The 27,448-nt window shown below is 51.5% G+C and overlaps 2 protein-coding genes across 7 annotated transcripts; one reads left to right on the forward strand and one right to left on the reverse strand.

Annotated features, from left to right (window-relative positions):
* The first annotated feature begins 1,663 nt into the window (after window positions 1-1,663).
* ITGB7 (integrin subunit beta 7) lies at window positions 1,664-16,280 on the forward strand. 5 transcript variants are annotated; one of them, XM_053895935.1, is made up of 16 exons: window positions 1,666-1,728; window positions 6,348-6,424; window positions 7,374-7,577; window positions 9,275-9,476; window positions 9,569-9,739; window positions 10,474-10,715; window positions 11,109-11,267; window positions 11,581-11,676; window positions 11,841-11,930; window positions 13,209-13,355; window positions 13,658-13,851; window positions 14,214-14,437; window positions 14,678-14,897; window positions 15,038-15,246; window positions 15,575-15,732; window positions 16,001-16,280. In XM_053895935.1, exons 3-16 carry the CDS (start codon window positions 7,377-7,379, stop codon window positions 16,079-16,081), a joined length of 2,394 nt encoding a protein of 797 aa, XP_053751910.1. In that variant the 5' UTR covers window positions 1,666-1,728; window positions 6,348-6,424; window positions 7,374-7,376; the 3' UTR covers window positions 16,082-16,280. The 5 variants fall into 5 exon arrangements, with proteins under 5 accessions (XP_053751914.1, XP_053751910.1, XP_053751912.1 ...); XM_053895937.1 differs by lacking the exon at window positions 1,666-1,728 and adding an exon at window positions 1,735-1,847 and having other exon boundaries at window positions 6,348-6,470; XM_053895936.1 differs by lacking the exon at window positions 1,666-1,728 and adding an exon at window positions 1,735-1,847.
* Window positions 16,281-16,713: 433 nt separating this feature from the next.
* On the reverse strand, window positions 16,714-26,662 carry ZNF740 (zinc finger protein 740). Of its 2 annotated transcripts, none has more exons than XM_019419494.2 (7): window positions 26,435-26,662; window positions 25,049-25,561; window positions 22,471-22,620; window positions 22,029-22,118; window positions 21,457-21,580; window positions 21,032-21,150; window positions 16,714-20,062 (listed from the first exon to the last, which is right to left on the reverse strand). In XM_019419494.2, exons 2-7 carry the CDS (start codon window positions 25,055-25,057, stop codon window positions 19,973-19,975), a joined length of 582 nt encoding a protein of 193 aa, XP_019275039.1. In that variant the 5' UTR covers window positions 25,058-25,561; window positions 26,435-26,662; the 3' UTR covers window positions 16,714-19,972. The 2 variants fall into 2 exon arrangements, with proteins under 2 accessions (XP_019275039.1, XP_019275038.1); XM_019419493.2 differs by having other exon boundaries at window positions 25,249-25,561; window positions 26,435-26,659.
* Between the last annotated feature and the right edge of the window lie 786 nt (window positions 26,663-27,448).

Here is a 27,448-nt window from a genome sequence, read left to right on the forward strand (position 1 = left end):
TCACCTTACAAATTACTCCCGCTGCCCCTTCTGACCCCACCCCACCCCGTGACCTCATCCCCATGACCCCACTGTTACCCTCTGTACTAACATCCTTGCCCCTCCATGCCTCCCCTCCGCAACAGCTCCCATCCTCAGCCCGCTCAGGCCTTCCCACTGTGCCCCTGGACTCTCCCCCCTCCCTCTGTGACTCCCCCTCCACGCTGCCCTCCCCCCACCCTGGGGCCCACCTTCTTCCCTGGGACAGCACCCTGCCTACCTTGTACCTTGCCACCTTCAAGAATGACCTGTGCTTGTGGGAGAGAGAGGGGTTGAGGATGTGGGAGTAGGGGAGAGAGAAGATTGAGGAAAAGCAGAAGAAGAAAGTGAAAGAAGCTCTAGAGGAAACCACAGGGCCTGTGGGGAAGAAGGGGTCATCACCATGGTAACCCCTGGTTGTGGGGGAAGGGTATAAGGTCCGGTAGCCTGAGGCCAGCCGAAGAAGCCCACCTCCCCCCACCCCTGTCCCCAGTTGCTCCTTCCAGCGGCTACACTCCTAAGACCCACCTGATGCTCCCTGTGCACCCACTAAGAGATGGGCACCTGGCTCGGTGCCTCGCTTGTCAGTCCCTGCTGCCCAGAGTGCCCCTTCGGGCAGATAAGACAGACCTGTGACAGATCTCACATCCAGTTCCTTCTGAGTTCCCTGTGGTCAAGTGTGGGCCAGGGCCAGGTATTTTCCACACCCTCTTCTCCAGACAGGCTTCATCCTTGCCATTACCGCACTCTCTGCCTCCTCTACGCCTTTCCCAGCCGCCACTGCTGTCTCTGCGCAGTGGCCTCCCAGTCTCATTCTCTGAGCCCGGCCCTGTGTCTTTCTCCAAGTTCCCAGTGCCCCAACCTTGGATTTCTCAGCCTCTCCGCTTCTCACCGTGTTACTGAGTCTATTTTCAAGCCCTTAGGTTGTGCCAGGCTCTCTTGTAAGCAATTGGTAGGAGTCACCTCATTTGATTCCCGCAACAATCCTGAGTGCCACTTGACAGATGAGAAGAAGCCACAGGAAGGTTAAGCAACTACGTAAGTTCCCACCGCTGTAAGTGATAGAGCCAGGATTGGAGCTCAGGCAGTTTGGCTCCAGAGCCCATGGAGTTAAGCATCCACCATCATACAGTGGGCACTCGTTTTTCAAAATTAGAGCCTGTCGCCACTGATTTCCCCCTCATTCCAGGACTTACTACCTCCATATTTCTTCCTTGCTATCGTGTTCTTGTGTGAAGAAGTGGAAGGGTCCCATCGATTTGCCAGGCAGGCAGACCAGGGTTGAAAACCCAGACCAGTTAGTTATTACTATGTGGCCTTGGGCAAGGATTTTTATTTCTTACCTCTGAGCCTCAACGTCCACCTTTCCCTCTTAGCCTCTACATCTGTAAAATTTGACCCCGGGGGGACATTAACATATGGATATGTCATGAAGTTGTTGCAAGGATTAATGACAATATTGTGATATGCCCGGCATGTAGTAGGTGCTCAGTAGACAGACGAGCCTCCGTGCTTCCTTTCAGATCCCTGTATTGTCAACCCCCTTGGCCCAGTTCCACCCCTCTGGGCCCCACCTTCTAGATCAGTTACCCCACCACCCCGAAATCTCCCCCACCCCACCCCAGGGTGTGTCACTTCCTCCTCTGCAGCCTCCCAGATCAGTACACAAAGGCCGCCGCGGCTGGAGGAAGGGCTGCTTTGCACGCACCTGTGAGTACCAGGGCACCAGCCCTCCAGCCTCCTCTCCTTACTAGCCCAGCCCCTACCCCTGCTCCCAATCTCCCGGGAAGAGGACGCTGGGCTCTGACCCCAAGACACCCAGGGTTCAGGTGAGACTCGAGAAAGGCTCTGAAGTCCTTTCTGCATTCCTGAGATCCTCATCCCTGTTCCCTCCAGCTTCTCAAGCTCTCTCTCCCCGCCCCCCCCCCCCACACCCCGTACCCTCCTCACCTCTCTCTCCTGCATGTGTTTCCCAAAAGTGGGCCTGGAGGGAGGCAAAGAAGGAAGGGGATGTATGACTGCTATCATCTGAGTGCCTGCCATGTGCCAAGGGTTATGTCATGGTAGGGCTCTCCCAAGAGGACTCCCCAGCTGCTATCCCTGCTGCCTAGTGCCTGGTGCTCAGCTCAGATCTGCCAGTGGCACCTTGGCTATGGTGTCCTGGGAGACTGTGGCAGCGTGGCTCGGTTCTCTTCCCTCCTTGGGACACTGAGTGGGCAGCAGAGGATTCCACTTGATTTGGAAGATCTGGATAGGTTGGGAAAATGCTCTGTTTCTCAGGTGCTGAAGGGGGTGTTAGGGTGTTGGAGTCCAGGATAGAGCCCAGGAAAAGGGAACAACCACAGGGGGGAAAGAAGACTGACTGAAGAGGACCCATCAAGGGAAGAGAAAGGGGATTAGGTGGAGCCCACTGGAACTGGAAGGGAGAAGGCACGGCTTTTGATGATGATGGTGCCTGGGTTGGAGGCGAGGAAAGTGGCAAACAGACCGAGTCCCGACCTGTCTTCATCCCTGTTCATTGTGTGACTGTGGGCAAGTCACTTATCACTCTGGGATTCAGGTTTCCATTTGTAAGAGGGGATTGAGTTAGACAGCTCTGCCTTCCTTTGGTTAGGATAGGAGAGGAAAAGGAAGTAAAACAAAGAACCGTAAAGACGCGGAGAAGAGAAACGCAGCAGAGGGATGTCATCAAACTTTTGAACAGGAGGGTGGTGGGGGAGAGAGAAGGAGACAGAGAGAGGGAAATTAACAAGTGGCAGGCCATGTATCCCCAAGTAAGAAATGAGGGGGACAATTGGGAGAAGGGGGTGGGGTAACGCTGTCCAGAGAGTCCCAGGGGCTCCCTTTGGGGGACATGAGTGGGCTTGAGGTCTCTGGTTTGTCTTATCCTGGGGGCCCCACCTGTAACACATGAGTCAAAACTGGGCTTTGTGCTACAGCATCTCAGGCCTCCTCGACCACAGGCGTGCAGAGCAAGCGGGGCTGAGGTTACAGTGAGGCTGAGCCTGAACCGGCCTCGCATGGGGGTGGAGGTTCCAATACATATATATACTACACCTGAGGTCCCAAATGGTGCACAGTGGGGAGCAGGACAGCTGAGGTCACCCCACCCCTTCCCCATTCTGAATCTAAGCCCAGGCTGGGGCGGATGCAGACGTTTTGGGACAAGGAGTTAGTTGGCCTTTCTCATACACACACCGCCAATAGGAATATAAACTGGCATAGTTGCGAAGGCGGTTGCGTCAGCAATCACTCGCCAGCATTACAAATGATGCCAATTTATTGACCCTACAAATCCTCTTCCCAGGATTTATCCTCCGGATTCACTTGCACACATGTGAAATGATAAATGCATGGGTTTTCACTGCAATAGTTTTATTTATTTATTTTGAGAGGGGGCAGAAGGCAGAGAGAGAAAGAGAATCCCAAGCAGGCTCAGCAGAGACAGCACAGAACCCAGTGCAGGGCTCGAATCCACAAACTGTGAGATCACGACCTGAGCGGAAACCAAAAGTCAGATGCTTAACAGACTGAGCCATCCAGGCGCCCCCAGCATTAGTTTTAACAGTGAGCAATTAGAAACAATTTAAATCCCATTGAGAGACTAACTGGGATATGATACATCCATGCCACGGAAATGTATACCGCTGTGAAAATGAACAAGGAAGATCTTTATTTTCTTGAGTAGCAGGATCTCCAAGAAAAGCAATTAAAAGAAAAAAAGGGGCACCTAGGTGACTCAAGTCAGTTAAATGTCTCGATTTCGGCTGAGGCCATGATCTCACGGTTCATGGATTCGAGCCCCACATCGGGCTCTGCGATGACAGCACGGAGCCTGCTTGGGATTCTCTCTCTCCCTCGTCTCTCTGCCCCTTCCCTGCTTGTACTCTCTCTCTCTCTCTCTCAAAATTAATTAAAAAAAAAAAAAACATTAAAAAAATCTTTTAAAAAAAGAAAAAAGGGGGACAAACCCGCATGTATTCTAGAATTGTGATTGTAGACTTCTGTCATGTGATTCTACCATTTGGAGAGAATATGTTTTTTCACATTAGTTTGTGTATGCATAAAACAATCTCTAGAAGGATTATCAGCAACAAAAGATAACTTAAAATGACAGTTATTCATTTAGGGTGAGGTGTGGAAATGGGAGGAGGAGGATGGGCATGGGAGATTTCTCACTATCTCAATGTTTTGATTTTTGATAAGATACACATAAAATTGATCATTTAGCCCATTTTTAAAGTGTACAGTTCAGTGGCCTTAAGTACATTTATGATGTTGTGCGACCATCACCACCATCTAGTTCTGGAACTTTTTCTTCACTCCAAAAGAAGACTGCCCATCAAGAAGTTATTCCTCATCCTCCCCTCCCTCCCCAACCCCTGGCATCCACTTTCTGTCTCTGTGGATTTGGGGAATCAGAATACTTCACATAAAAGGCATCCGACAAGATGTGGTCTTTTGTGACTGGTTTCGTTCACTTAGCCTAGTGTTTTCAAGGTCATCGATGTTGTAGCCTGAATCAGCACTTCGCTCCTTTTTAGGGCCAAATAATACTTCACCGTATGGATGGATCACATTTTGTTTAGCTATTCATCAGTTGATGGACGTTTGCGCTGTTTCTACCTTTAGGCCACTGTGAATAACACTGCTTTGAACAGTCACGTACCAGTTTTTGTTTTAATTTACTGAGGAATTATCAAATTGTTCCCCACAGTGCCGTGCCACCAGCAACGTATGATGGTTCCATTTTCTCCACATCCTCACCAACACTTATTTTCTGTTTTATTTTATTTTATTTTATTTTATTTTATTTTATTTTATTTTATTCTAGCCATTCTGCTGGGTGTGTGGTGGTATTTCACTGTGGTATTTGATTTGCATTTCCTTGATGACTAATGGTGTTGAAAATCTTTTTATGTGCTTGTTGGTTATTTGTCTATCTTCTTCAAAGAAATGTCTATTTAAGTCCTCTGCTGTTCAAAAACTGGGTGGTTTGCCTTTTTGTTGTCAAATTGTAAGAGTTCTCTATATATTCTGGATACTTATCAGATACATGATTTGCAAATATTTCCTCCCTTTCTGTAGCCTGTCTTTTCATTTCATAGTGCTCTTTGATGCACAAGAGTTTTATATTTTTATGAAGTCCAGTTTATCTATTTTTTTCTTTTGTTGCTTGCGCTTTTGATGTCATAGCTAGGAATCCACTGTCAAGGCCAAGATCACAAAGATTTACCCTGACATTTTCTTCTAAGAGTTTATAGTTCGAGGGCTTACATTTAGGCCTTTGGTCCATTTTCACTTAATTTTTGCATATGTTGTGAGGTAGGGAATGAACTTGATTCTTTTACATGTGGATATCTAGTTATCCCAGCACCATTTGTTGGAGACTGTTCTCTCCCCATCAAATAATTTGGCACCCTTGCTGAAAATCGATTGGCTATAAATGGATGGATTTATTTCTGGACTCTCCATTCTATTTCATTGATCTATATGCCTATCTTTATGCCAGTATCACGTTGTCTTGATTACTATAGCTTTCTAGTGAGTTTTGCAAGTGAGAAGTGAGAGTCCTCCCATTTCATTCTTTTTCAAGATTTTTTTTTTTTTAATGTTTATTTTGAGGAGGGGGAGGGGCACAGAGAGAGGGAGACACAGAACCAAAGCAGGCTCCAGGCTCAGAGCTGTCAGCACAGAGCCCGACCTGGGGCTCGAACTTATAAACTCCGAGATCATGACCTGAGCCAAAGTTGGACGCTTAACCAACTGAGCCACCCAGACACCCCACAATTCCATATAATTGAATCAATCCATATAATGGATCCGTATAGGATCAGCTTTCCCACCTCTAAAAAAAAGGCCATTGTGATTTAACTTTTTGAGTTTTGAAGTATGGTTATGGATTGCTTATTCAAAATTTTAATTAATACATTTTTTAAAATTAATATGTTTTTTAAGATCAGAAATTTGCCTAGAGGTCATTCCAGGAATTACCCTGCCACAGGCTCTTTCTCCAGTCTATATTTGCTTTGTGCAAAGGACAGGAAAAAGAAAATTTTGTCAACCATGGCCTGCCTTCCTCCGTTATCCCAGACCTTTAGAAAGTTTTCTTATGGTCTAATTTTCGTTCCTCTTGCTACCGTGTCGGCTACTCTTCCCTGCTTCTTTCACACACTTCTTCATCAGCTCCAGCCTTCCTTCCTCTCATTCCTATTCCCCGACCTTCCTCCTTTATTTAGAATCCTTGACCTTCTTCCTGTACTTAGAATCCAAGATTATGAAAGCTGCAAGGACTGCCAGATTATTTATTCAACTCTCTCTCTTTACAGATGTGGAAACTAAGGCCCAGAGAAAAAGTCTGATTTGCCATACAGCCAGTGAGGGACTGAAGCAGGACCAGAACCCGGTCTGTTTCCTGTTCGGTTCTGATTCCACTGTGGCTTGCAATCTTGGTGAATAGACCTGGGCGGATGTAGACCTTAGTGCTTCCAGGCCTACTCCCCAGACTCTTGTTAGGCCATTTTGCCCACGTTGGCCCTAGGGAAGTCTGCACACAGGAGGGACAGGGTTTGTCTGAGGCTCCTACCCAGGCCTGGGACCTGCCCCTTCCCAACATTTTGAAGAAACTGCTGAATCCACAGGGGAAAGTGAAACTATGAAGGGAGATAAAGATTTGGGGTAGAGGTTTTTTATTTTTTTTCTTGAGTAAGCTCTACACCCAAGGTTGGGTTTGAACTCATGACCCTATGAACAAGACTCGCGCTCTACCGACTAAGCCAGCCAGGCACCCCTGGGGTAGAGTTTTGAGAGTGACAACCACAGACTCACTTTATTTTATTTTGTATTTTTTATTCTTTTTTTATTTTTTACATTTATTTACTTTTTGAGAGACATAGAGAGACAGAGCACAAGTTGTGGAGGGCAGAAAGAGAAGGAGACACAGAATCCGAAGCAGGCTCCGAGCTGCCAGCACAGAGCCCCATGCGGGGCTCAAACTCACAAACCGGAAGATCACGACCTGAGCCGAAGTCGGATGCTTAACCGACTGAGCCACCCAGGCGCCCCTTGACTTACTTTATTTTATTAAAAAATGTTTATTTATTTTTGAGAGAGAGAGAGCAAGTGGGGGAAGGGCAGAGAGGGGGACAGAGGATCCTAAGCAGGCTCCGCGCTGACAGCAGCAAGCCTGATGTGGGGCTAGAACTCACAAACCCTGAGATTATGACCTGAACCTAAGTCGGACACTCAACCCACTGAGCCACCCAGGTGCCCCAACCACAGACTAATTTTAGAGGACTGAGAACCTGGAGGTCCTCCCTAAGGACCCATGTGTCCCCCTTTGTATCGTATTGCAGGCCATGGTGGCTTTGTCAATGGTCCTTGTTTTCCTGCTGGCTCTGAGCCGAGGTGAGAGTGAATTGGATGCCAAGATCTCATCCCCAGAGAAGGTCACAGAATGGGGGGATCCTGATCTGTCCCTGCCGGGGTCCTGCCAGCCGGCCCCCACCTGCCAGAAATGCATCCTCTCACACCCAAGCTGTGCCTGGTGCAAGCAACTGGTAAAGATGGCTCTGTGGCCTTTGAACCCTGTGTATGTGTATGTGCAGGACGGAGATAGGTTTGCAACTGCGTGGTTTTCCGGGTGCTCTCTGCAGTCCTGTGCGTGACTGAGTTTGTGCACATAGGACTCCTGTGTGTGGTTGTGTGTGTGTGCATACTCAAGCATGCAAGTTTCCTGTGTGTATATGTTTGTGTACCTGTGCGTTTGTGTATATACGGAAAAGACTTGTAACCATAAATTTGGAGGAAGTGTGTCTGTGCTGGAACTCATGCTTGTGTACAGGGAGAGGGACCTGTGGTACGTGTATGCATGTGAGGAAGTGCGTTTGTCAGCCTGGGCAGCCATAACAAAACTGGGTGGCTTAAGCAACAGGAATTTATTTCTCATTGTTCTGGAGGCTGGGAGTCCAAGATCAACATGCCAGCCAATTTGGTTTCTGGTGGCAACCCTCTTCTTGGCTTGCAGGCAGGCTGTAGACAAGCTCTCTGGTGCCTCTTCTTACAAGGGCATTAATCTCATCATGAGGGTTCTACCCTCATGATCTCATCTAACCCTAATTTCTTCCCAAAGGCTCCATCTCCAAATGCCATCACACTGGGGGTTAGTCTTTAGCAGAAAGTGTGTGACTGGGTTTCTGAGTCTGTGTTGGGGGTGTGTGTACCTCATAATGTTCCTAAGGTATGTAGCAGCCTGTGGCTGGGGGAGTAGAAGGGAAGGAGTTAGAAGTGTGTACACCTTGGGGAAAGGCTTGATCTGCCTAAGTGGCCAGGAAGGATGCTGGGGAGCAGGTGTCTCCCTGGCTGGTCAAACAAGGCTGTTCTTTGCTTTATGCCTTAAAGAGACAGGGCTCATGGAGTGACAGAGCATGGCAGGTAACTGAGTTGGGGGCGAGGGTGAGAACAGAACTGTCTCCCTCAAAGGAAGAGGGAGAGTTAGATGAGAGATGAGGGCAAACTCACCAGAAGGAGAAGGCACAGCCACAGTGACTGAGCAGAAGCTGAGCCAGCCCAGGAATCTGGGAGGACCGGAAGAGGAGACTCAGAGTCAGCAGGAGGCAGAGAACAGAGGTGCCAGGCAGGGGCTTTGGGGACAGTCAGATATGTGTCTGCCTCCTTCAATCTCTGGACCTGAGTCTGGCACCAGGGCCAGTTGAGAAGCCATTGTAACTATTTCCTTCCTCTGCCACTTCCCAGCCAGTCCCAGGGGTGCCAGCCAACTGGGGGGAGGGGGTGTCTCCTCTTCTGTCCCTGTCCTTCCCCTTCCCAGGAATTTAGCCTGGGTCTCAGCCTGACCCCCTTCCAGTTTGGGCCTAAGCATGCAGGGGAGGTTGGACTAGGAGGCCAGGCTCCTCTTTTTCTTGTGGTAGTGAGGTCCCTGAGATCTCAACAGGAAGTCTGTGGCCCTAGGGGGAGGAGAAAGGTAGGTGGCTAGGGAAAGGGGGTTGTCTAGATAAGGTGGGGGCTGGTGGGGTGCTAGAGGAAGCGGGCTCTGACAAAGACAGGACGAGGTGGCTGTTGGGGGGACCGGGAAGGGAGGGCATCCTAAGGGCTCAGGGAACTGACCGCGAGGGGAGGGTTAGGAGCGGCCGGCATCCCGGGGGGTCGGGGGGAGGTGGGGGAGAGGTGGTCTGGGAACAGGGCTGGGGGTGGTGGTGTGGAGGACTAGAGTCCCCGACGCGCCTCCCCTTGGGCGCAGAACTTCACCGCGTCGGGGGTGGCGGAGGCGCGGCGCTGCGGCCAGCGACAGGAGCTGCTGGCCCAAGGCTGCCCCCCAGGGGAGCTGGAGGAGCCCCGCGGCTGGCAGGAGGTGCTGCAGGACCAGCCGCTCGGCCAGGGCGATCGCGGCGAGGGGGCCATCCAGCTGGCGCCGCAGCAGGTCCGGGTCACGCTGCGGCCGGGTGAGTCAGGGGGCGGCGGGCTGGGCTGGAGGTCCGGGCTGAGATTCGATGGCGCTCGCTGACCCGCGCCATCCCCCACCCCGCTTCCCCAGGGGAGCCCCAGCAGCTCCGGGTGCGCTTCCTCCGGGCAGAGGGCTACCCCGTCGACCTGTACTACCTTATGGACCTGAGCTACTCCATGAAGGACGACCTGGAGCGCGTGCGCCAGCTCGGACAAGACCTGCTGGCGCGGCTGCAGGAGGTCACCCACTCCGTGCGCATCGGTGAGCTCGGCCTCTACCTGCAAAAGCCGCTTCTGTCTCTGCCAGCGTCCTGGGCGCACAGGGGCCCTGCCTGCCCTCTCCCGGTTCTTAACAGACCTGGCCAGGCCCCGGGTTTCTGGCGTCTCTCTCCCAGAACATCCACCTTCTAGGACAGAACTGGAGGGGATTTAAGAGACTACGGGTGGGGGTAAGCGAGGCCCAGAGTCTGGCCAGACCGCGTTCAGACAGCTCCCAGGGGTCAGACAGCACACTCTGGACCTGCCAACCCAGATACTGCCCTGATGCCACTTTCTCAGCCCTGTCTGTGTCTCTAGGAAAAGGTCTAAATGTCCCTGTCCCTGGCTGCGGCTTCCACACTCACAACTGCCCTATTCAAGATCCCCTCCTTTGCCTCATGCTGCTACTACACCCTACACCCTCTCCTTCTTCCTCGGGAGAGAGAGATCCTGCCTGACCCTCCCCTCATCCTCCTCTTAATCTCCTCCATCCCCCACTGCCCTGAGTCAGTGGCCTAAACCCTTTGTCCCTGCCAGGTACTCAGTCCCTGTGCTCTAGGAGCACCCGCTCTCTTGATCTCCTCTGCTCCTCTCTGACTGTCCCCCTAACCCCCCACTTCCCATGGACCTTTGCCTTCTGAGTCCTCAGCAGCAGACCTTCCACCCTGCTGCTGGCCAGTGACTTTGGGGACAACCTTCGCCATTCTCCCCCCCCCCCCCCCCCCCCCCCCGCCCCAGGCTTTGGCTCCTTCGTGGACAAAACGGTGCTGCCCTTTGTGAGCACAGTGCCCTCCAAACTTCACCACCCCTGCCCTACCCGGCTGGAGCGCTGCCAGCCTCCCTTCAGCTTTCGCCACGTGCTGTCCCTGACCTCGGATGCTAAGGCCTTCGAGCGGGAGGTGGGACGCCAGAGCGTGTCTGGCAACCTGGACTCTCCTGAAGGTGGCTTTGATGCCATTCTCCAGGCTGCGCTCTGCCAGGTGAGGAGGCGAGGAGGGGATCTGAGTCTGAAGAACCCTTTGGGGCCAAGACTGCCACCTAGGGTCATGCAGTGCCTGGTTCTGGGGGTGCTCTTTGTACCATAGTCACTGGAGTTTGCATATTTATTTTAATAATTTCCTGGTGGATTGGAGTAAAATATCTTGAGGAAGAGGCATGTTTTTCTAATTCATAAGAAGGCCTCCGCTAGCAGCAGCCCTGTCTGGGGGATTGGGGGGAAGCAGGGAGCTGGAAATGGGGGGGGGGTGGGATGGCGGAGGGGGGGGTCTGGGTATGGAGATAGACAAAGTGACTCAGAATGAGGCTGGCAATCCTTGGCTCATGGAGCCCAGGTGCACAGCCTACCTCCACCCCCACCCCCACCCCGATTCCAGGAGCAGATTGGCTGGAGAAATGTGTCCCGACTGCTGGTGTTCACTTCAGATGACACATTCCACACAGCTGGGGATGGGAAGTTGGGTGGCATTTTCATGCCCAGCGACGGGCACTGCCACTTGGACAGTAATGGCCTCTATAGTCGCAGCCCAGAGTTTGTGAGTCCCCACCCTGGCTCCACCCCTCCCCATCCGAGCCACACCTCCTCTACTCCCAGACCCCCCTCTCCCCAGCCTCCTTGTCCTTACCAGTGACCACCCTGCCATCTTTCCCACCAGCTCCTCGCTCCATGTGCCCCCACTGCTCAGACAGAACCCTGTGCCACCCCACTCCCTAGCCCCTTCTGCCTTCCCGAGCCTCCAGGGTTCCTCTAGCTGGTGGAGCCCTGGTTCCTGGATTTCCTGGGCTGAGGGCACCTTGGATGTTATGGGGGAGACCTGTGGTGCTCACCTTTCCCCGCTCCCTGCCCAGGACTACCCCTCTGTGGGTCAGGTAGCCCAGGCCCTCTCTGCAGCAAACATCCAGCCCATCTTTGCCGTCACCAGTGCCACACTGCCTGTCTACCAGGTGAGAGCTGGCTGAATGCCAGACCTTCCCACTTCAAGCTTTTCTCAACTTCCTCAAAGACCCCATTCTCCACCACTCCCCCCATATGCCCTCCTTCAAGACCTGCAGAAGCCCATTTCCCTAGAGCTGTGACCCACCATTTCCCTGGACTCCTCTTAACTCAGGAGCTGAGTAAGCTGATTCCTAAGTCCGCAGTTGGGGAGTTGAGTGAGGACTCCAGCAACGTGGTACAGCTCATCATGGACGCCTATAATGTGAGGGGCTGGGACCGGGGGAGCATGGAGAGGGCGGGCACTGGGAAGGGGCCTCAGGTGGGGGGCAGCAGAATTATCAGGGACTGATCACTTTTATTTTTTTTATTTTTATTTTTTTATTTTTTTAGTATTTTTTTTTAAATTTTTTTTTAACGTTTTTTATTTATTTTTGAGACAGAGAGAGACAGAGCATGAACGGGGGAGGGGCAGAGAGAGAGGGAGACACAGAATCGGAAGCAGGCTCCAGGCTCTGAGCCATCAGCCCAGAGCCCGATGCGGGGCCCGAACCCACGGACCGCGAGATCGTGACCTGAGCTGAAGTCGGACGCTCAACCGACTGAGCCACCCAGGCGCCCCAGGGACTGATCACTTTTAGCAACTACCTACGGTTTGCCTGTGGCTGTCATTCCTAGTTCATCTGCTCAATCTTACATTCTCAAATCTGAAGTGTCTGGTTTGGGCCGAGCATGGAGCCCTGCACTGGGCAAGGAAGGGAAGGAACACTCACTGAGCTTGTCTTTCATGCCAACCACTGTCCTAAGTGCACATACTGTTTGCCGTCTCATTTAACTCTGCTAAACCCCTGGTTGCTATTATCATCCCTATTTCATAGGTGGGGATACAGACACAGGTCCCTGAATGACTTGCCCGAGGTCACATAGTTAATGGACGGAAGGGCTGGCATTCGTGCCCCAGTCAATCTGTACAGAAAGAATGTGACATCTAGAGCCTACTTTCACTAAGCTTACAAATAATTCAGAGATGTTCTTCACAGGAACCATAGAGTTTTACAGGTAGAGGGAACCACAGAGATTCTTAAGTGCTTCTTGGGTTTAGGTCCTATCTCTAACCATGCTCTAGGCTTCTTAGAACAGGGACCACCATGTCCTAAACCCATGGTGAGAAAATTTGAGATGGTACCAAATTTCCCGGGGCAAACTCGATTTAAAGACTCTGCCCTTTATGCACACAGGTTATGTGTCGTCATTTGGGGTTTGAGAAGCAGCCACCGCACATTGACAGGGCCCCCCCCCCCTCCACAGTGGGGCCCTTGCTGCAGCCGCAGTGAAATGCTAACCGAGAGGCCTCTAGCTCCTGTGTGATGCACCCAAAGTTCTCACAGTGCCCTTCCTGCAGAAATGCCTCTTGACTGGGCAGAATGCAAGGGGTCCCCAAAGCAGGCTGGGGCAGGTCATGGCAGAATTTGGAAAGGCTGGAGAGGACACGAGGTGGGGTTTGGAGTCCTGCCTTCACGTGGTTACTTGCTCTCTTCCACAGAGCCTATCATCCACTGTGACCCTCGAACACTCTCCACTCCCTCCTGGGGTCCACATCTCTTATGAATCTCAGTGTGGGGGTCCTGAGGAGAGGGAGCGTGAGGCTGGGGACCGGGGCCAGTGCAACGAGGTCCGAATCAACCAGACGGTGAGAGCCAGCCGAGATAGGCAGAAGGAAGGAAGTGGGGGTGGGGGTGGGAAATTGAAGCAGGCAGGAAAAGATGGGGGGCAGACACAGAACAATGCAAAAGCGTGGGGTAGTTCTCCATCCATCCTTTCTAAAAGGCTTTAATGAGCAGCTTCCTCCAGCAGGCTTCTACGAGATGGGTGTTAGCATGGGCTTATCCCTTAATTTCCTAAGGAATAGGTTTCTGGATGATCAATGGGTTTGGTGTCATGTGCACATGTGGGTGCAGGATCTTGTCTGATTTCTGCCTGCACTGTCCTCAGGTGAATTTTTTGGTTACTCTCCAAGCTACTCATTGCCTCTCAGAGCCCCATCTTCTGAGGCTCCGAGCCCTTGGCTTCTCAGAGGAGCTGACCGTGGAGTTGCACACACTGTGTGACTGTAACTGCAGTGACACCCAGCCCCGGGCTCCCCACTGCAGTGATGGCCAGGGGCTGCTGCAATGCGGGGTGTGCAGGTGAGGATTCCTGCTTCCTTTCACCCATGTGACTGTCCACACATGACCAGCCCCGGTATCCCTCCTCTGCCTTCTGTCCTCCCACTGGCCATCTCCAGACCTCTTTTGCCAGATGTCCCAAGACTCCACCCTGATTTTCATGTGCACCTTCCCAGATGTGCCAGGACCCTCCCCTCCCCCCGAACTCCCTCTGCTCTCTTGCTCCTTGGTGCTCAACTATACACTGGCATCCGTTCAGCCACTCATCTCTCTCCAGTTCTTTTGAGAGCTTAGGTTTAGAGGATCCTGGGAAAGATAGGTCAAGGGATGGTCAAACTCTCTGACCCACCTTTCCCTCCTCTGGCTCTGTCTTCCCCTCCCAGCTGTAACTCTGGCCGTCTGGGTCGACTCTGTGAATGCTCTGAGGCTGAACTGTCCTCCCCAGATCTGGAATCTGGGTGCCGGGCCCCCAATGGGACAGGGCCCTTGTGCAGCGGGAAGGGACGGTGTCAGTGTGGACGCTGCAGCTGCAGTGGACAGAGCTCCGGGCCCCTGTGCGAGTGTGATGATGCCAGCTGTGAACGACATGAGGGCATCCTCTGTGGAGGTACCTGCAGACTTTGGGGGAAGGGTGGGGTCAGAGTGGCTCCCAGGATATTTCGGCTCTGGGAACATCATGGCACTAAGGGCAAGTATCAGACTTTGGTGTAGGAGTTGCAGCTATCTGGCACACTTGAGAGGGAATTGGACGCACAGAACACTTCAGCTCTAGGCATCCCGTGGTGGCATGTGATGTCCATTGTGTGTGAGGAGAATGGCTGTCACCCTGAGCGTGATTCTGTCCCAGGCTTTGGCCGCTGCCTTTGTGGAACGTGTCACTGTCATGCCAATCGCACGGGCAGAGCGTGTGAGTGCAGTGGGGACACGGACAGCTGTGTCAGTCCTGAGGGAGTGCTCTGCAGTGGGCATGGACGCTGCACGTGCAACCGCTGCCAGTGCCTGGATGGCTACTACGGTGCCCTGTGTGAGCAGTGCCCAGGCTGCAAGACGTCATGTGAGAGACACAGGTGAGGCCTCCCGTCTTGCAACTTGGGAACAGGGGCACGGCGGGGGTCGCGGAGCCACTCCCACCTGCCCACCTCTTTCTGCCGTGTGGTGTGGGGAGCACAGCTGCCCAGCTGGTAACCTCTTGGTGTCCACTGGACAGGGACTGTGCAGAGTGTGGGGCCTTTGGGACCGGTCCCCTGGCTACCAATTGCAGTATCGCTTGTGCTGATGCCAACGTGACCCTGGTTTTGGACCCTATCCCGGATGATGGCTGGTGCAAAGAGAGGACCTTGGACAACCAGCTGTTCTTCTTCCTGGTGGAGGAGGAAGCCAGAGGCAGGGTCATACTGAGAGTGAGAGCCCAAGAGAGTAAGTGGGCAGAGATGCTGCAGACGTGCCAGAGGGAGCCCCGCAAGTTTGATGGGTGGGGCTTCAGAACTCTGGGCTTGGGCAGGTGAAGATAATGGGAAACCAGGTAGGGTTTGAAGCAGAGCAGTGAGTCCAGGCAAAAGCAGAAGTGATGGACCAAGTGGACAAAGCTAAGGCCCTGGGCACCACAGAGATAACCTCGGACCCCGCTGGGTTCCCTTTGTTTTCAATGACAGGCAGGGCTAGGGAAGCTGGACACATTGTGGGCAACCGTTGATCAACCCCTATGCCCCAACCCCCAGAAGTCTGTGTTGTTTCTTCCCCACAGGAGTAAATCACACCCTAGCCATCGTGCTGGGCTGCGTGGGGGGCATCGTGGCAGTGGGACTGGGGCTGGTCCTGGCTTACCGGCTTTCTGTGGAAATCTATGACCGCCAAGAATATAACCGCTTTGAGAAGGAGCGGCAGCAGCTCAACTGGAAGCAGGTAGGGAGACTGTGTCCTACCCCACTGGGCTGGGTTTTGCTCGCTTTCTCTGGTTAAGACCGCTGGTCTCCGCTTCCCTGCCTCACCCCCAACCTGGACTCCTCCGACCTAGCTCATCCCCCTCACTTTGGTCTGTGCGTCCTCTGCCCCACCCCTCTGCTAACTTCCATCAGCTCTGGGGGTGCTGCTCAAGTTCCAGGCTGGCCTCTTAGGACTAGGTAAAGGAGCAGTCGGGAGGTTTTTCCTCATTTCCCATCTTCTTCCCCAGGACAGCAATCCTCTCTACAGAAGTGCCATCACAACCACGGTCAATCCCCGCTTTCAGGAGGCAAGAAGTCCCTTTCTCTGAAGGGGGAAGAGGCACACTCATCCCAGGACTCTTCTTTTTCTCAACAGCCCAGTAGGGCACTGCTGAGGAATGGTCACCACCTACTTCTCAGAGTGACAGTCGAGGGCGGCCTCCCACTGCAACCTTGCTTCCCTACCTCACAAGGAGTGTGGGCTTAGTTCCCCCGCTCCCTGTATATAATAAAGAGTCTTACCTCAGAGCACAGCTGTCATCTTGCTTCACCCAAGGCCAAAGCAGGCTGTGGAGCCTGGGCCTCGGGAAAACTTGCTCATTCCTCCTCCTGCCACCTGAGGGTGGGGAGAGGTCCTCTAACCTGGTGTGCAGGAGATTCAGTATGTGGCTGCCTGGGAAGTGGCTGGTCAGGGTGGGCTAGTGAATCCTCCGGTCATGCATTTGTAGGACTACAGAACCACACTTGGAGAAACACAGCTGGTACCTGACCTTATTTCGTTCTGCTGTGCATGTTTTTTCTCTTATTCAGAAGTGATATCCTGTTTTCACTTCTACTTGTTGCTTCTGTGGAGTTTTACATGGTGGTTTCTCGGATGCAGGACATCTGGGGTGGTTATATTTGGGGGAAAAAAGGATAACCACTTTGGCCCCAAAGAAAAGGTTTCCCAAAAAAGAGTATGTAGAAAAGCCCCATTTTCTTTTTATTTAAATATCCTAAATATATCACGAAGGAACATACACTGCACTTTAATGGTAAAAAGATACAAGTTTATAACATCTTATAAAAACTACCATTTAAAAGTGATCTTGTTCATTTGATATTCCCCTCCCCCAATAGCAAAATAAGTATATTAAAAAAAAAAAAAAAAAAGGGTTGGGGGGGGGAGGGAGGGAAGGTGGGAGGGAAAGAGGAAGAGTAGGAGGGATTGTTAAGATAAAAGCCCCAGGACTGCAGCAGAGGCAAAGAGCATCTGGGGAGAGGGTTAGAAGTTGTGGTGGGACCCCATGTCTCATTTAACCCTCCAATGTCAAGCCATGGGGCACAATCAGTAGCTAAGTGATGAAAGGCTGTAGGGGGGTGGACGGAGAAGAGATGGGTGCAGGGCAGGGCTAGTAGGGCCTGGTACAGTGGCCCACCTGGAACGGGTGCTACTCTCTTTCCCAGGTCCCCAAATTCCATGTCCTGGTCTCTGAGAGCCTGCCCTATCTCCCTTTCCCTTCACTCCACCTGCACCTGAGGCATCTGTCCAGTGCTAGGCCCCACCAGCTAAGGAGGGCTGGGGTGTTGGGCCCAGGAGCCTCTGCAAGCGCTCTTAGGCTGTGGTTTCCCTGGGGTGTAAGTGGGGCTCCTGGACCCTCTGGGGGGGGGGGGGCTGAATCACTCCTTTTCACCTCTTTGCTCCTTTCTCCTCACACATCACTGGCCCCAGATCCTCAACACCTGGACAACTGAACGAACCACCTGCTCCTGAGTTTCCCCCACACCCAATCCTTGGCAGGGGTGCTTCTGGTACGGTTCTTCACACATCTGCTCACACATTCCCTCTCTCCCACCCACCCAGGCAAAAGGCTGAGGCTGTGGGGGGCCAGGGCACATTCTGACCTAAGCACACGTCCATACACGTAGGCGCATAGGTCACTCCTGGGACTCCAGCCACCCACACCCCAACTCTACACAGATTAGCTGCAAGTGACAGTGAACAAAGCCTCCTATTTTCAAAAGTGCTCATGGGACAACTGTTTTCTGAATGTAGCCTCCTTCTGAGAATACACTGCCAGATGTGAATGATCAACTCTGGCCCCAGCAGAGCCCTCTAACAGGAAAGGGGCTCACTCACACAGAGGAAGATAACCTGCTTGCAGGGACAACAGGGCAGCTCCAAGGACCGAGGTCTAGGTTCTGGACCCTATCAAATGGAAGTGCCGGCATAAAGCTAGAAGAGCACAGGTGGCAAACACATTCCCTAGTGTCTCTCCCAAAGGATCTCAGGTGCCATCAGGGAAAATCTGAAAGGTGCCACACCTTTCTTTTTCCCTGGAATCCTCACATTTCAGAGGTATGGACGCCCCCCGCTTCACCCCCCCCCCCCGCCCCGCCCCAATCTCCTCCTGATTAGGTAACAGCTAGGAATTTTCTGCTGCTGTTCACTACATTTTGGAGGAAATGAAATCACACTTCCCGGAGTTGCCATCTCAGATCCCCACTGACACCTTGGTCAGGTTCACCAAGCATCCAGGATTACGCCATGATTACTCCCCCAACAGGTCAGGGCAGGCCACAGTGGGGGTCAATCAACCCCCTGAACCTTCCATAGCAGGAAAAGGGTTTCTTATTTCACTTTAGAAAATTCATGTTCACAAGCTCTGGCTTGGGTTAAACACCCTAACCAGCCTGTTAAATCAATCTAAAAAACTCCCTCCAAAACAAAGCCCTTCAGTCCCCTAAACCGAGTTCCTCAGCTCTTGCTGGGACCCCAAGCACCCTTCATGGTGGTGGTGGTGGGGGCTGCTTTATGTCATCCTCCCCTGAGTTGAGGGCCAGAAAAGGGTTTGGCTCAATAATATGCCATCTCCAAGCATACAAACACAAGCACACATGTGAATGAACACACTCATGCACACGTGCGCGCGCACACACACATACACCCCTGATCACTTTTTTGGGGGCAGATAAGGTGGTGGTGTTGGGGCAGAGAGGAGCAAAGAATACAGTTAACAATAAAACCCACAAAAGGTTTCCTCCTCAGTCCTTTCTCTGCAGCACCTCCCTCCCATGCATTCTTTGTCGGGTAGGGATGGCCATTAAGAAGGAAGTCAAGATCTTGTTCTTTGGGACCAAAAGCCACACCCCTATCTCCTTTACCTGAATACAGTGATAGGACTGGGCAGGGAAAGCAGCTCACACTGCTCAACAGTCATGTTAGGGGACACCAAACTCCTTTGTTTCTTGAACAGTTGTTGCCCAACTTGGGACTAGTCTCGGGTTGTTCCTAAGAGGGCACAAGGAGAGAGAGCCCACTTTGATATCCATGACTACCTGCTCGACACCTTTGTCTGGCTCAGGAGTCAATGGCAGCGAGGTAGCCACAAACCATGTCCAAGATCGAGTGCCCAAAAGGGGCACGGAAGGGCTTCATGGGCCACTCTCACCCAAGTTTCCTCCAAAAGGCACTTGAGCTGACCCCATTAGGTACCAGTGTGGCCTGGGCCATTACATCAGCCCTGGGCACAATTCTTGCTCTTTCCCGAAGGAAATCAGAGGTACCTGTCCACTCCGGTTGGACCCAGCCCTCGTCTGCTCCTCTCACCATTCTTCCTTCTGTCCCTACAGTGTATAAGGAGGCCAAAGTAAGCTCAGCTGCCATCCCTGATCCTACTCTCCTTCAAACAGGAGGTGAGGTGCAGGGCTGCAGAACACTGAGGATCAACTGCAACTAAAAACTCAGTTTTGGGGAGGGCTGGACCAGCCATAGTCCCTGCTTTGACCAGGGCTCTATGCCTCCATATTACCTTTATCCACAGTGTACCTGCTAAAATTGCTTTTGAATAAACAAAAACAAGAATAGAACAAACAAACAAATCCCTCTCCCCAATCCTTTCCATTTCAGCTGCCAGCTGGAGTCCAAGGTTGTGGGAGCCACACCAGTCTTGGTCCTGTACCTTGAGTCCCCACCTATAACCTCAGCCAAGGGTCCAGGGACTAGCTTCCCTACCCAGGAATGCTGTAGGAACTTCCCCGAGATACTCATAGTCTCAGATTATTTACAGAGCTGAGGCTCTGAGGCTGCTGTCCCCTGATGCACTCTTCTGGTCTCCTGGGTCCACTCCTCCAGGAGGGGGACAGGTACAGACGGGGTGGTGGTGGGACCATCAGACCAGAGGGGGTGCGCTCTTCGGTAAATTCTTCTGATCACTCCCACCACCCAGGACCCCTTGCGCCTATAGAGAAAACTGCCCGTCGGAAGTCTTGGACTGGCACCCTTGGCACATCCGTTTGTGTCTGAGTAATCGATCTGTCCGAGAAAAACACTGAGAAGAAAGGAAGGATTAAGTGCTTGAGAGGAGAAACTCAGCTACCTGTTGGCTAGTTGTCTTCCCCACACGGGAGGCACAGGTCCCATTCCATATGCCCTCAGCATGTACACAGAAGGCAGGAGCACACAGTGGTTAAGAACACAAGCTCTGAAGTCCGAATCCTGGCTCTACCAATTAGTAGCTGTGCAACCTTGGACATGGTATCTAACAGTACTTAATCGGTACATTCATCTGCAATGGGACTAAAAGTACCTACTCACAGAATGGCTGCTTTATTCATCCAATATTTATTGAATGTCTGTCTCAAGGCAGGTACAGTTCTTGGGGCTGAGGATAGAGTGGAGAACCAGAGGGGCAAATTCTCTGCCTCATGGAGTTTTTATTCTAGTATTTTGAGATTCAGTTTAAGAGGGTGGAGCAAAGCAACCAGGAAATGTTAGCTGTTATCATTTCTCATGTTTTGTTCTTGTCTTGTTTTGGTCCAAGCTCTTACATTCTCATCAGATCAGATATGACCCCGAGGGCAGAGATTGTATTTCTCCTTCCAGGAGCACCAGCTCCAAAGTTTGACTGAATCTTAGCTCTACCCTTGATCTGCTGTATCCTTAGGAAACTTAACCTCTTTAAATCTCAATTTCCCCACATGTGACATGACAGGAACACAGCTAGTTTATGGAGTTAACATGAAGATTAAATAAAATAATCTATGTCAAATATGCTCTCACAGTGCCTGGCACAAAATAAGTCCTCAAGAAATGCTGCTATTGTTATTACAATTAGTCTTATGGCCCCTCCCTACAATCAGCAGTAAGGCCAGAGAGATACACCTCCCACTGAGGTACTAACTCTCTCATGGCCAGGAATACTAGATGGTCCCTTGTCGGGCAGGGGATGGGAACTGGCCCTGGTTCTTGGTGAAGGCAAAATCCACGTGTGGGGTGGATGGATGACATGTGAGCTTACCTGATGACACCGTTCACACTGGTAGGGCTTTTCGCCACTGTGCACACGCTTGTGACGCTCCAGGTGGTATTTCTGGATGAAGCGCATATCACATATATCACACTCAAATGGCTTCTCACCTGGCCCAGGTGGAGAGAGAAATTAATATAAGGAGGTACACATGAAAGGGATTTCATTTCAGGTATTTTTCCAGAAATTTTAAATTTTAGCAATGTGCAGACACCTAATGGGAAAGGTCCTCAAAGCTGCTGTTCTCAGTGACACTAGATTGTAACAGAGCCATGTGATTTCTCTAGCTCACTCACTCACCTTCCTCCTCTATTTCTAATACCCAGCCTTTAAAACAAACCCAACAAGAGCTACACACACACACACAATACAAACCATAGACTATTCTCCTCAGAAAATACGAGCAAAAGACTTACCAGTATGAATTAGGATGTGCCTCTTGAGGTGGTAACTGCTCCTAAAGGCTCCAAAGCAGTGTTCACAAATAAAATTTTTGGGAATCTTTACTTGAAAAGAACCATTTTGTTCCACTACCACCACCTGGGGGCAACAATCAGGCATGTCATAAGGGTATCCCTCTGCCTCCTTTTTGCCTCCATTCTAATCTGGGTCAATTTCCAGTTGCCGGACAAAATAATCTCTCTGATGCTGTCATCTCCCACACTGCTTACTAAGAGACCCTCTGAGGAAGAAGGTGGGTGCGGGTAAGCTGTCTGCCCCCATCAAGCTCAACACTCTGAATGTCTACCTGCCTCTTTGGCACAGGATCCCATGCTTCCCTGACCCTCCTTCCCTCACGAAGGATGTTCCAGAGAGGGCAGACATCAAATACCAAAGTGACCTATGGATGAAATCTGAGCAACACACTCACTGGCTATTAAGTGACCAAAACATCTAGGGAAAGTTTCAGGTTGAACCACAGAGGGAAGAAGAGGAGGATTACCCCATTACAAAACAGTACCAACTTGGGGATTACCCCATTACCTGCCTTTTTAACAGTCTTCTTTGAATGAGAGGCCTCAGCCAAGCTGTCATCATCTTTGCGACTACGGGACTTATCGCTGTCTTTTCGGTGGCCCTTTGAAAACAAATCAAATCTAAACTCACAGTCTATCTCAGAATACAAGATAGGAAACCAAACTTGTCTGCTTTCAGACAAGTTATAAATGAGAATAACGACCTGCCCCAAAGGTTTAGAGAAGGTACTCATCCATCCATTTCCTCTCCAAGTACTATGGTGTTAAGGGTTGTAGGTATAGAAAAGACCTTCCTTAGCTCTCTAAAATACCCATATTCATTCATTCCCCAGCTGGATCCTTTTTTCCCCAGTTCCCTAAACAGAAGCACCGAGGAATCAAAACTCGACATCTCCTGGCAGAGAGCTTGGGCCACCCAATCCCCAGGTGCCACAACAGACTCAAATGCTGTACCTGACTCGAGCACCTCAGCACATCAGGGCTACCTGCCCGCTCTCCATTCTCGGCCTGCTTGCTGGCAATCTGGCTCAGCATCATCTTCTTGCTGGCTGCAGTGGGAACCAAACTCACACCTGCTAGGCCTTCACAAGCCAGGAGACTTGCCTAAGTTGAAAGGAGATGAGGTGTCAGGTCACCTGGCAGGGCAGGGCAAAAACACGCTGCCATCTTCTATAGAACTACCTTTTCCACCCAGCCACAAACAAAGTGCTTCTCTAGGGAGTGTCCCTCTTACTGCGAAACTCTGCTTCCTTCAAGAGTCCTCCCTAACTCACCTCACCAGGAACAAGTTACTTATTTTGTCACTTATCAGCATTTAGGTATACATCAAGTGAATAACCAGGTATTATCAACACTTTTGGCATTAATAGAGTGCTAGGTATAGCGTGTGGTGTGTCTGCGTGTTACTAGGTTTTCTAGGCCTTGTGAATGGGCATGAGTGTCTGCCCTGCTGACTCACTGAAAGGGGAGATTTCTAGCAGACCTTGCCTCCTTCTTCTCTCAACAGCAGATTCAGAGCCCACTTATGATTGGCAGACCTCACTGGTGCCACATATATATTCTATCAGGTTCTACAAACATGTTTATCAGTAAAATCAGGTCATTTCTCCCTTTGGATTTTAAACTCCCCATGTGCCGTCAATTGTAAGAGATATAAAAATTAAATCACTTGGAAGGATTTTAGGATTGAATTATCACTTTCTCTTGACTCCCACAGTCATTTAGCTGTGTGCATATCCATATATTTTCACATCCTTTGTTCTATATACACTTTAGACAATACTTAAACAAAGGATGATTAAGAATATTTCTTTTTTATGGCTACCTTCTTCCAACTGACTTAGTCTAGCCAGCACTAGAGAATTTACTCTTTTTACTGAAGAAATACCTTTTTTTGGGGGGGGGGGGTGGTGAGGAGGAAGAAACACTTCAAAAAAATAGTCGGTCAGCAAACTTCCACAAGTGACTTATTACAAAAATTCCTCTTAGAAATTCCTTTTAGGGGCACCTGGGTGGTTCAGTTGGTTGAGCATCCGACTTCAGCTCGGGTCATGATCTCACCAGTCCCAAGTTCGAGCCTCATATCAGGCTCTGTGCTGACAGTTCAGAGCCTGGAGCCTGTTTTGGATTCTGTGTCTCCTTCTCTCTCTCTGCCCCTCCCCAGCTTGTGCTCTTTCTCTCTCTCCAATATAAATAAACATTAAAAAAAGAAAGAAAGAAAGAAATTCCTTTTAGTATATCCTAGGATCCCTTCTCTCTCCTTCAAGGGCTTTGGATAGAAAAGTCTACAGGTGAAAAGCTTAGCTCTGCCATTTACACTGTACAATCTTGGGCAAATTACTCTACCTCTTTGGGCCTCAGTTTCCTTAAATGCAAAATGTTTATGAGAGTATCTACTCTCACATGGTTGATGGGAATGAAACTAAGGTATAAATGTCTAGCAGGGCCCAGTTAGTGATTAGTGAAAGGCAGTGTTCTCAAAACAAGAGTGAACATGATGCTGTGAAGTGGGTTGCAAATAAAGAAAGAAGAAACTGAAGGGCTCCCAATCTGCATGGAAAGGAGGAAGCTATGCATGCAGCTGGAAGGAAGCCAATTATACTGTAATCAGGCTGCCATCCTGGTGAGACTGGTAGGGGAGGGTCCCTGGAAGAAAGCTGGGAGCAGCTCTGGGGGTGCCTGCACATGGCTTTGCTATCCAGACTTACAACAACCTATTACATCATCCTGTCTCTCCAATCCATCCTGTACCCTCACAGTGACAATTACTTTCTAAATACACTGACCTGACATCACTCTGCTACTTAACATTCTTCAGAGAGTTCCCATTCCTTACAGAATAAAGTCTAATTCCTTAGCAAGGCATAAAAAGCCCTGGGATTATACTCTTACTTCTCTAGGAAACAACTCCCTCACCCTAACTTTTCCCTCTAGCATTACCTATCCTATCCCCCTCACCCATTTGAATCTTTTCCTCCTTAACCAGCAAACCCTGTAGTACTCCTAACCTCATCACATTCTCCCATGCCTCTAGGCCTCTGCCCATGCAGTTCTCCTTATCTGACTGCCCTGTTCTGCTTGTCTACCTAGGAAAATCCTCTGTATCCTTCAAGCTCCATCCGCTTTTTTCCATCCAGGCAGAGGTACCCTTCTCTCCTCTGCAGCGTACATACCTCTATTTTTGCATGTTCCTTCAATCAACAGATTCATTGATTGCTAGCCAACCACCATGCAAGGTATTGTGAATATAAAGATAAATAATAGACTGTTTCTTCATTTCCCGCCCCCCGCCCCACCCCGACTAGCCTGGAAGCTTGCTGGGGACAGGGACAATCTTATTCATCTTTGTATCCCCAGCACAATGCCTTGCATGTAACAGGAGTTCAATTAATTCCTGTTGAAAAAAAAAAACAAATGAAGCATTCACCAGACTGTTCACTCCCTCATGCCCCTCAGCACTTAATGTACCAAGTGTAAGCTGAGTAGTTGTTTTGCAATGTCCCATCAGTGCCTGTGATGCAGAATAGCCTACCTCCTTCATTTGACTGGAAGCTCCCTGAAGGCAGGGGCTGTGGCCTGTCTCCTTTCCTTCCTCTAGATCTCCCCCTGGTGCTTAATACAGAGCTTGGCTCACTGGGTTGGTCAATATGTTGACTAGGACAGCATTCAAGAGTGAAACTGCAAACACGCTTCCCAGTGATCTTGAAGGAGGAGGATTCTATAGCTTTTTACCTGAGCCATGCTGATTTCTCACTTATGCAACCCAAAAGTTCAGGAGTTTCTCAATCCACCTTTCCTAAGACACTGTTGTTTGAAGAACTGTCACCAAATCACTGTAACAACTCCTTCATGTCCCTTCAGTCCTGCTGCCATATTGAATTGCCTTTGTCTTCAGACAGAGCTTAGTGTCCTCCAAGGGGAAGATGGGTGTTCCAAGAATCCCTGGACTCTGCCTGGATCCTGCCTATGGTCTGAAGAAAAAGCTTGCCAGTCTTGATTTTCCAACTGAATCCTCTCGTTGAAGTTCACGATCTGTTTCAGAAACCTGAAACCAGAAAGGAAATAGGGCTGTTAGGTGCAACATTCTCAGGACATACGACCTGTGGTAGGTTGAACTTTTTTTTTTTTTTTTTTTGCTGGGCGCTTTCCGTGAACCTCAGAAAGAGGACATTAGTCAAGCAGAGTTTTCTTTCTAGGTCAGGAGTAGAAACTGGTCTCCTGGGCAAAGAGGAGCTGCCAACAGGAGTAAAAGTAATTGGGGCCTCTCATAGAGGAGCCGCAACGGGCCAACTGCTTGGATTTGCCATCTTAGGAATAGAAGGGGGCGGAGGCCCCTCGGGGCTTTTGTGCCCAGTGGGCCGGCCCGCGAACCTCGCACTCTATTAAGGAGGCCAGAACTGGGGTAGAGGACAGCTCGAGGGCTATCGCTGGACGCTTGAGCGGCAGGCAGCAACCGGACTGGCAGTGCGCGCCGGGCCGGCCCACACGTGCACGTTCTCCGATTCCGCCCGAAGGTACGGAAACTCGCTGCGGAGGTGGAAGGCAGGCAGGCGGACGGACGCCGGCGCTGCGCGTTCCCTCCCTCCTCCTCCTCCAGCCTGCCAGCCAGCCACCCAGCCGCAGCGCCCCACCGCAAGAAGCCGGAGGAGAGCGCCGAGAAGCGCGCGAGGTGCGTGCTCGCGCCCGCGTCCCCGCCAAGCAAGCCCCCTCCGCCGGGCGGGCGACGCGGCCGGACTGGCGGGCCTGGGGGGCGGTACGCGCGCGCGCGCGGCCCCTTCCCCTCTCCGGCCCCCTCCCTTCGCCACGCGCCCCTCCTCCCTTCCCCTCCCCCTTCCCGCGCGGCGCCCCACGGCCTGCGAGCTGCTGAGGCGCTGCCGCCGGCCCGGACGACGCTGCGCTCCCTGAGGCGTGCTTTTACCTGCCAGGCGCGGCCTCTCGCAGTCTCCCCCGCCGCGCGGCGCCTCCTCCAGGTCCCAGCGCACCGTGCCAACCCCGTGGCCGTCGCTGCCCTGCCGGGACCGAGGCAAGTTTACAAACACCAACCCGGGGCCCGTTTCCCCGGAAGTACTTCCCCCTCCCCCTCGTCCTCTTAGCCGAGCCGCAATATCCACTTCCGGGCTCGGAGCCTGGACCGGCGGGAGCAGCCAGAAAGGGGGTGAGGCTGAGGACGCTGGGAGGGGGTGCAGCTGGTGAGTGGGCGGTGCCGGCGCGCGGAAGGACGGGAAGAGGGAAGACCGGCTGTACGGCGCGTGCGCCATGGTACGGGCGCGCCTCGGCGGCCATCTTGGCTGAGGGCAGGAACGAAGACAGTGAAGTGACGTTCTCCGGGAGCTGTTTGATGGGTTCTGCTAGGTGGGCTGGTTAAGTAGGGCTCCTTGAAAAAGCGCCATCTGTCTCCCTTCTTCGCGGACGTTTGCCGTGTCGCTTCTCAGCCTGGAGCCCCAAATAGAGCCTGAATAGTTTGTACCCAGCCTTTTCACGTAACTCGGCCGAGATCCTCTTTATCTGAGTTTTCTATCAGGCCCAGCTCCGAGGTCCTCTTATCTGAGTTTTCTATCAGGCCCAGCTCGGCAGATTTGGGGGGCGCCCAGTCAGCTGGGAGAAGAGTTAACTTTGCACGGGTCTGCCGTGTACACACACCGCGCACCCCGAGGCCAGTCTTGTTACCTTATACCGCTTATTCTTTCATTCCAGACTTTCCAGCTTCTGACACTAGTCTCCTCGTCTGGAGGAAGAAGCCATAGGACTCCCCTCAGTAGACTAGTTCGTTAGAGACTTGGTGATGCAGGGTGGCCCCTGGGCCCGGCGTTAGGAAAATGGAAACTGGAGCCTGTCTTCAAAATCTCCCAACTTTAGCTATTCGGGAGAGGTCCCACTAAAGATGGACTATGTCAAGTGTACTTAATGGAAGGAAATGTCAATTCGATTTAGG

The sequence above is a fragment of the Panthera pardus genome, unplaced genomic scaffold (assembly GCF_024362965.1).
Source record: "Panthera pardus isolate Hobbes unplaced genomic scaffold, ASM2436296v1 HiC_scaffold_6, whole genome shotgun sequence".
Lineage (NCBI taxonomy): Eukaryota > Metazoa > Chordata > Mammalia > Carnivora > Felidae > Panthera > Panthera pardus.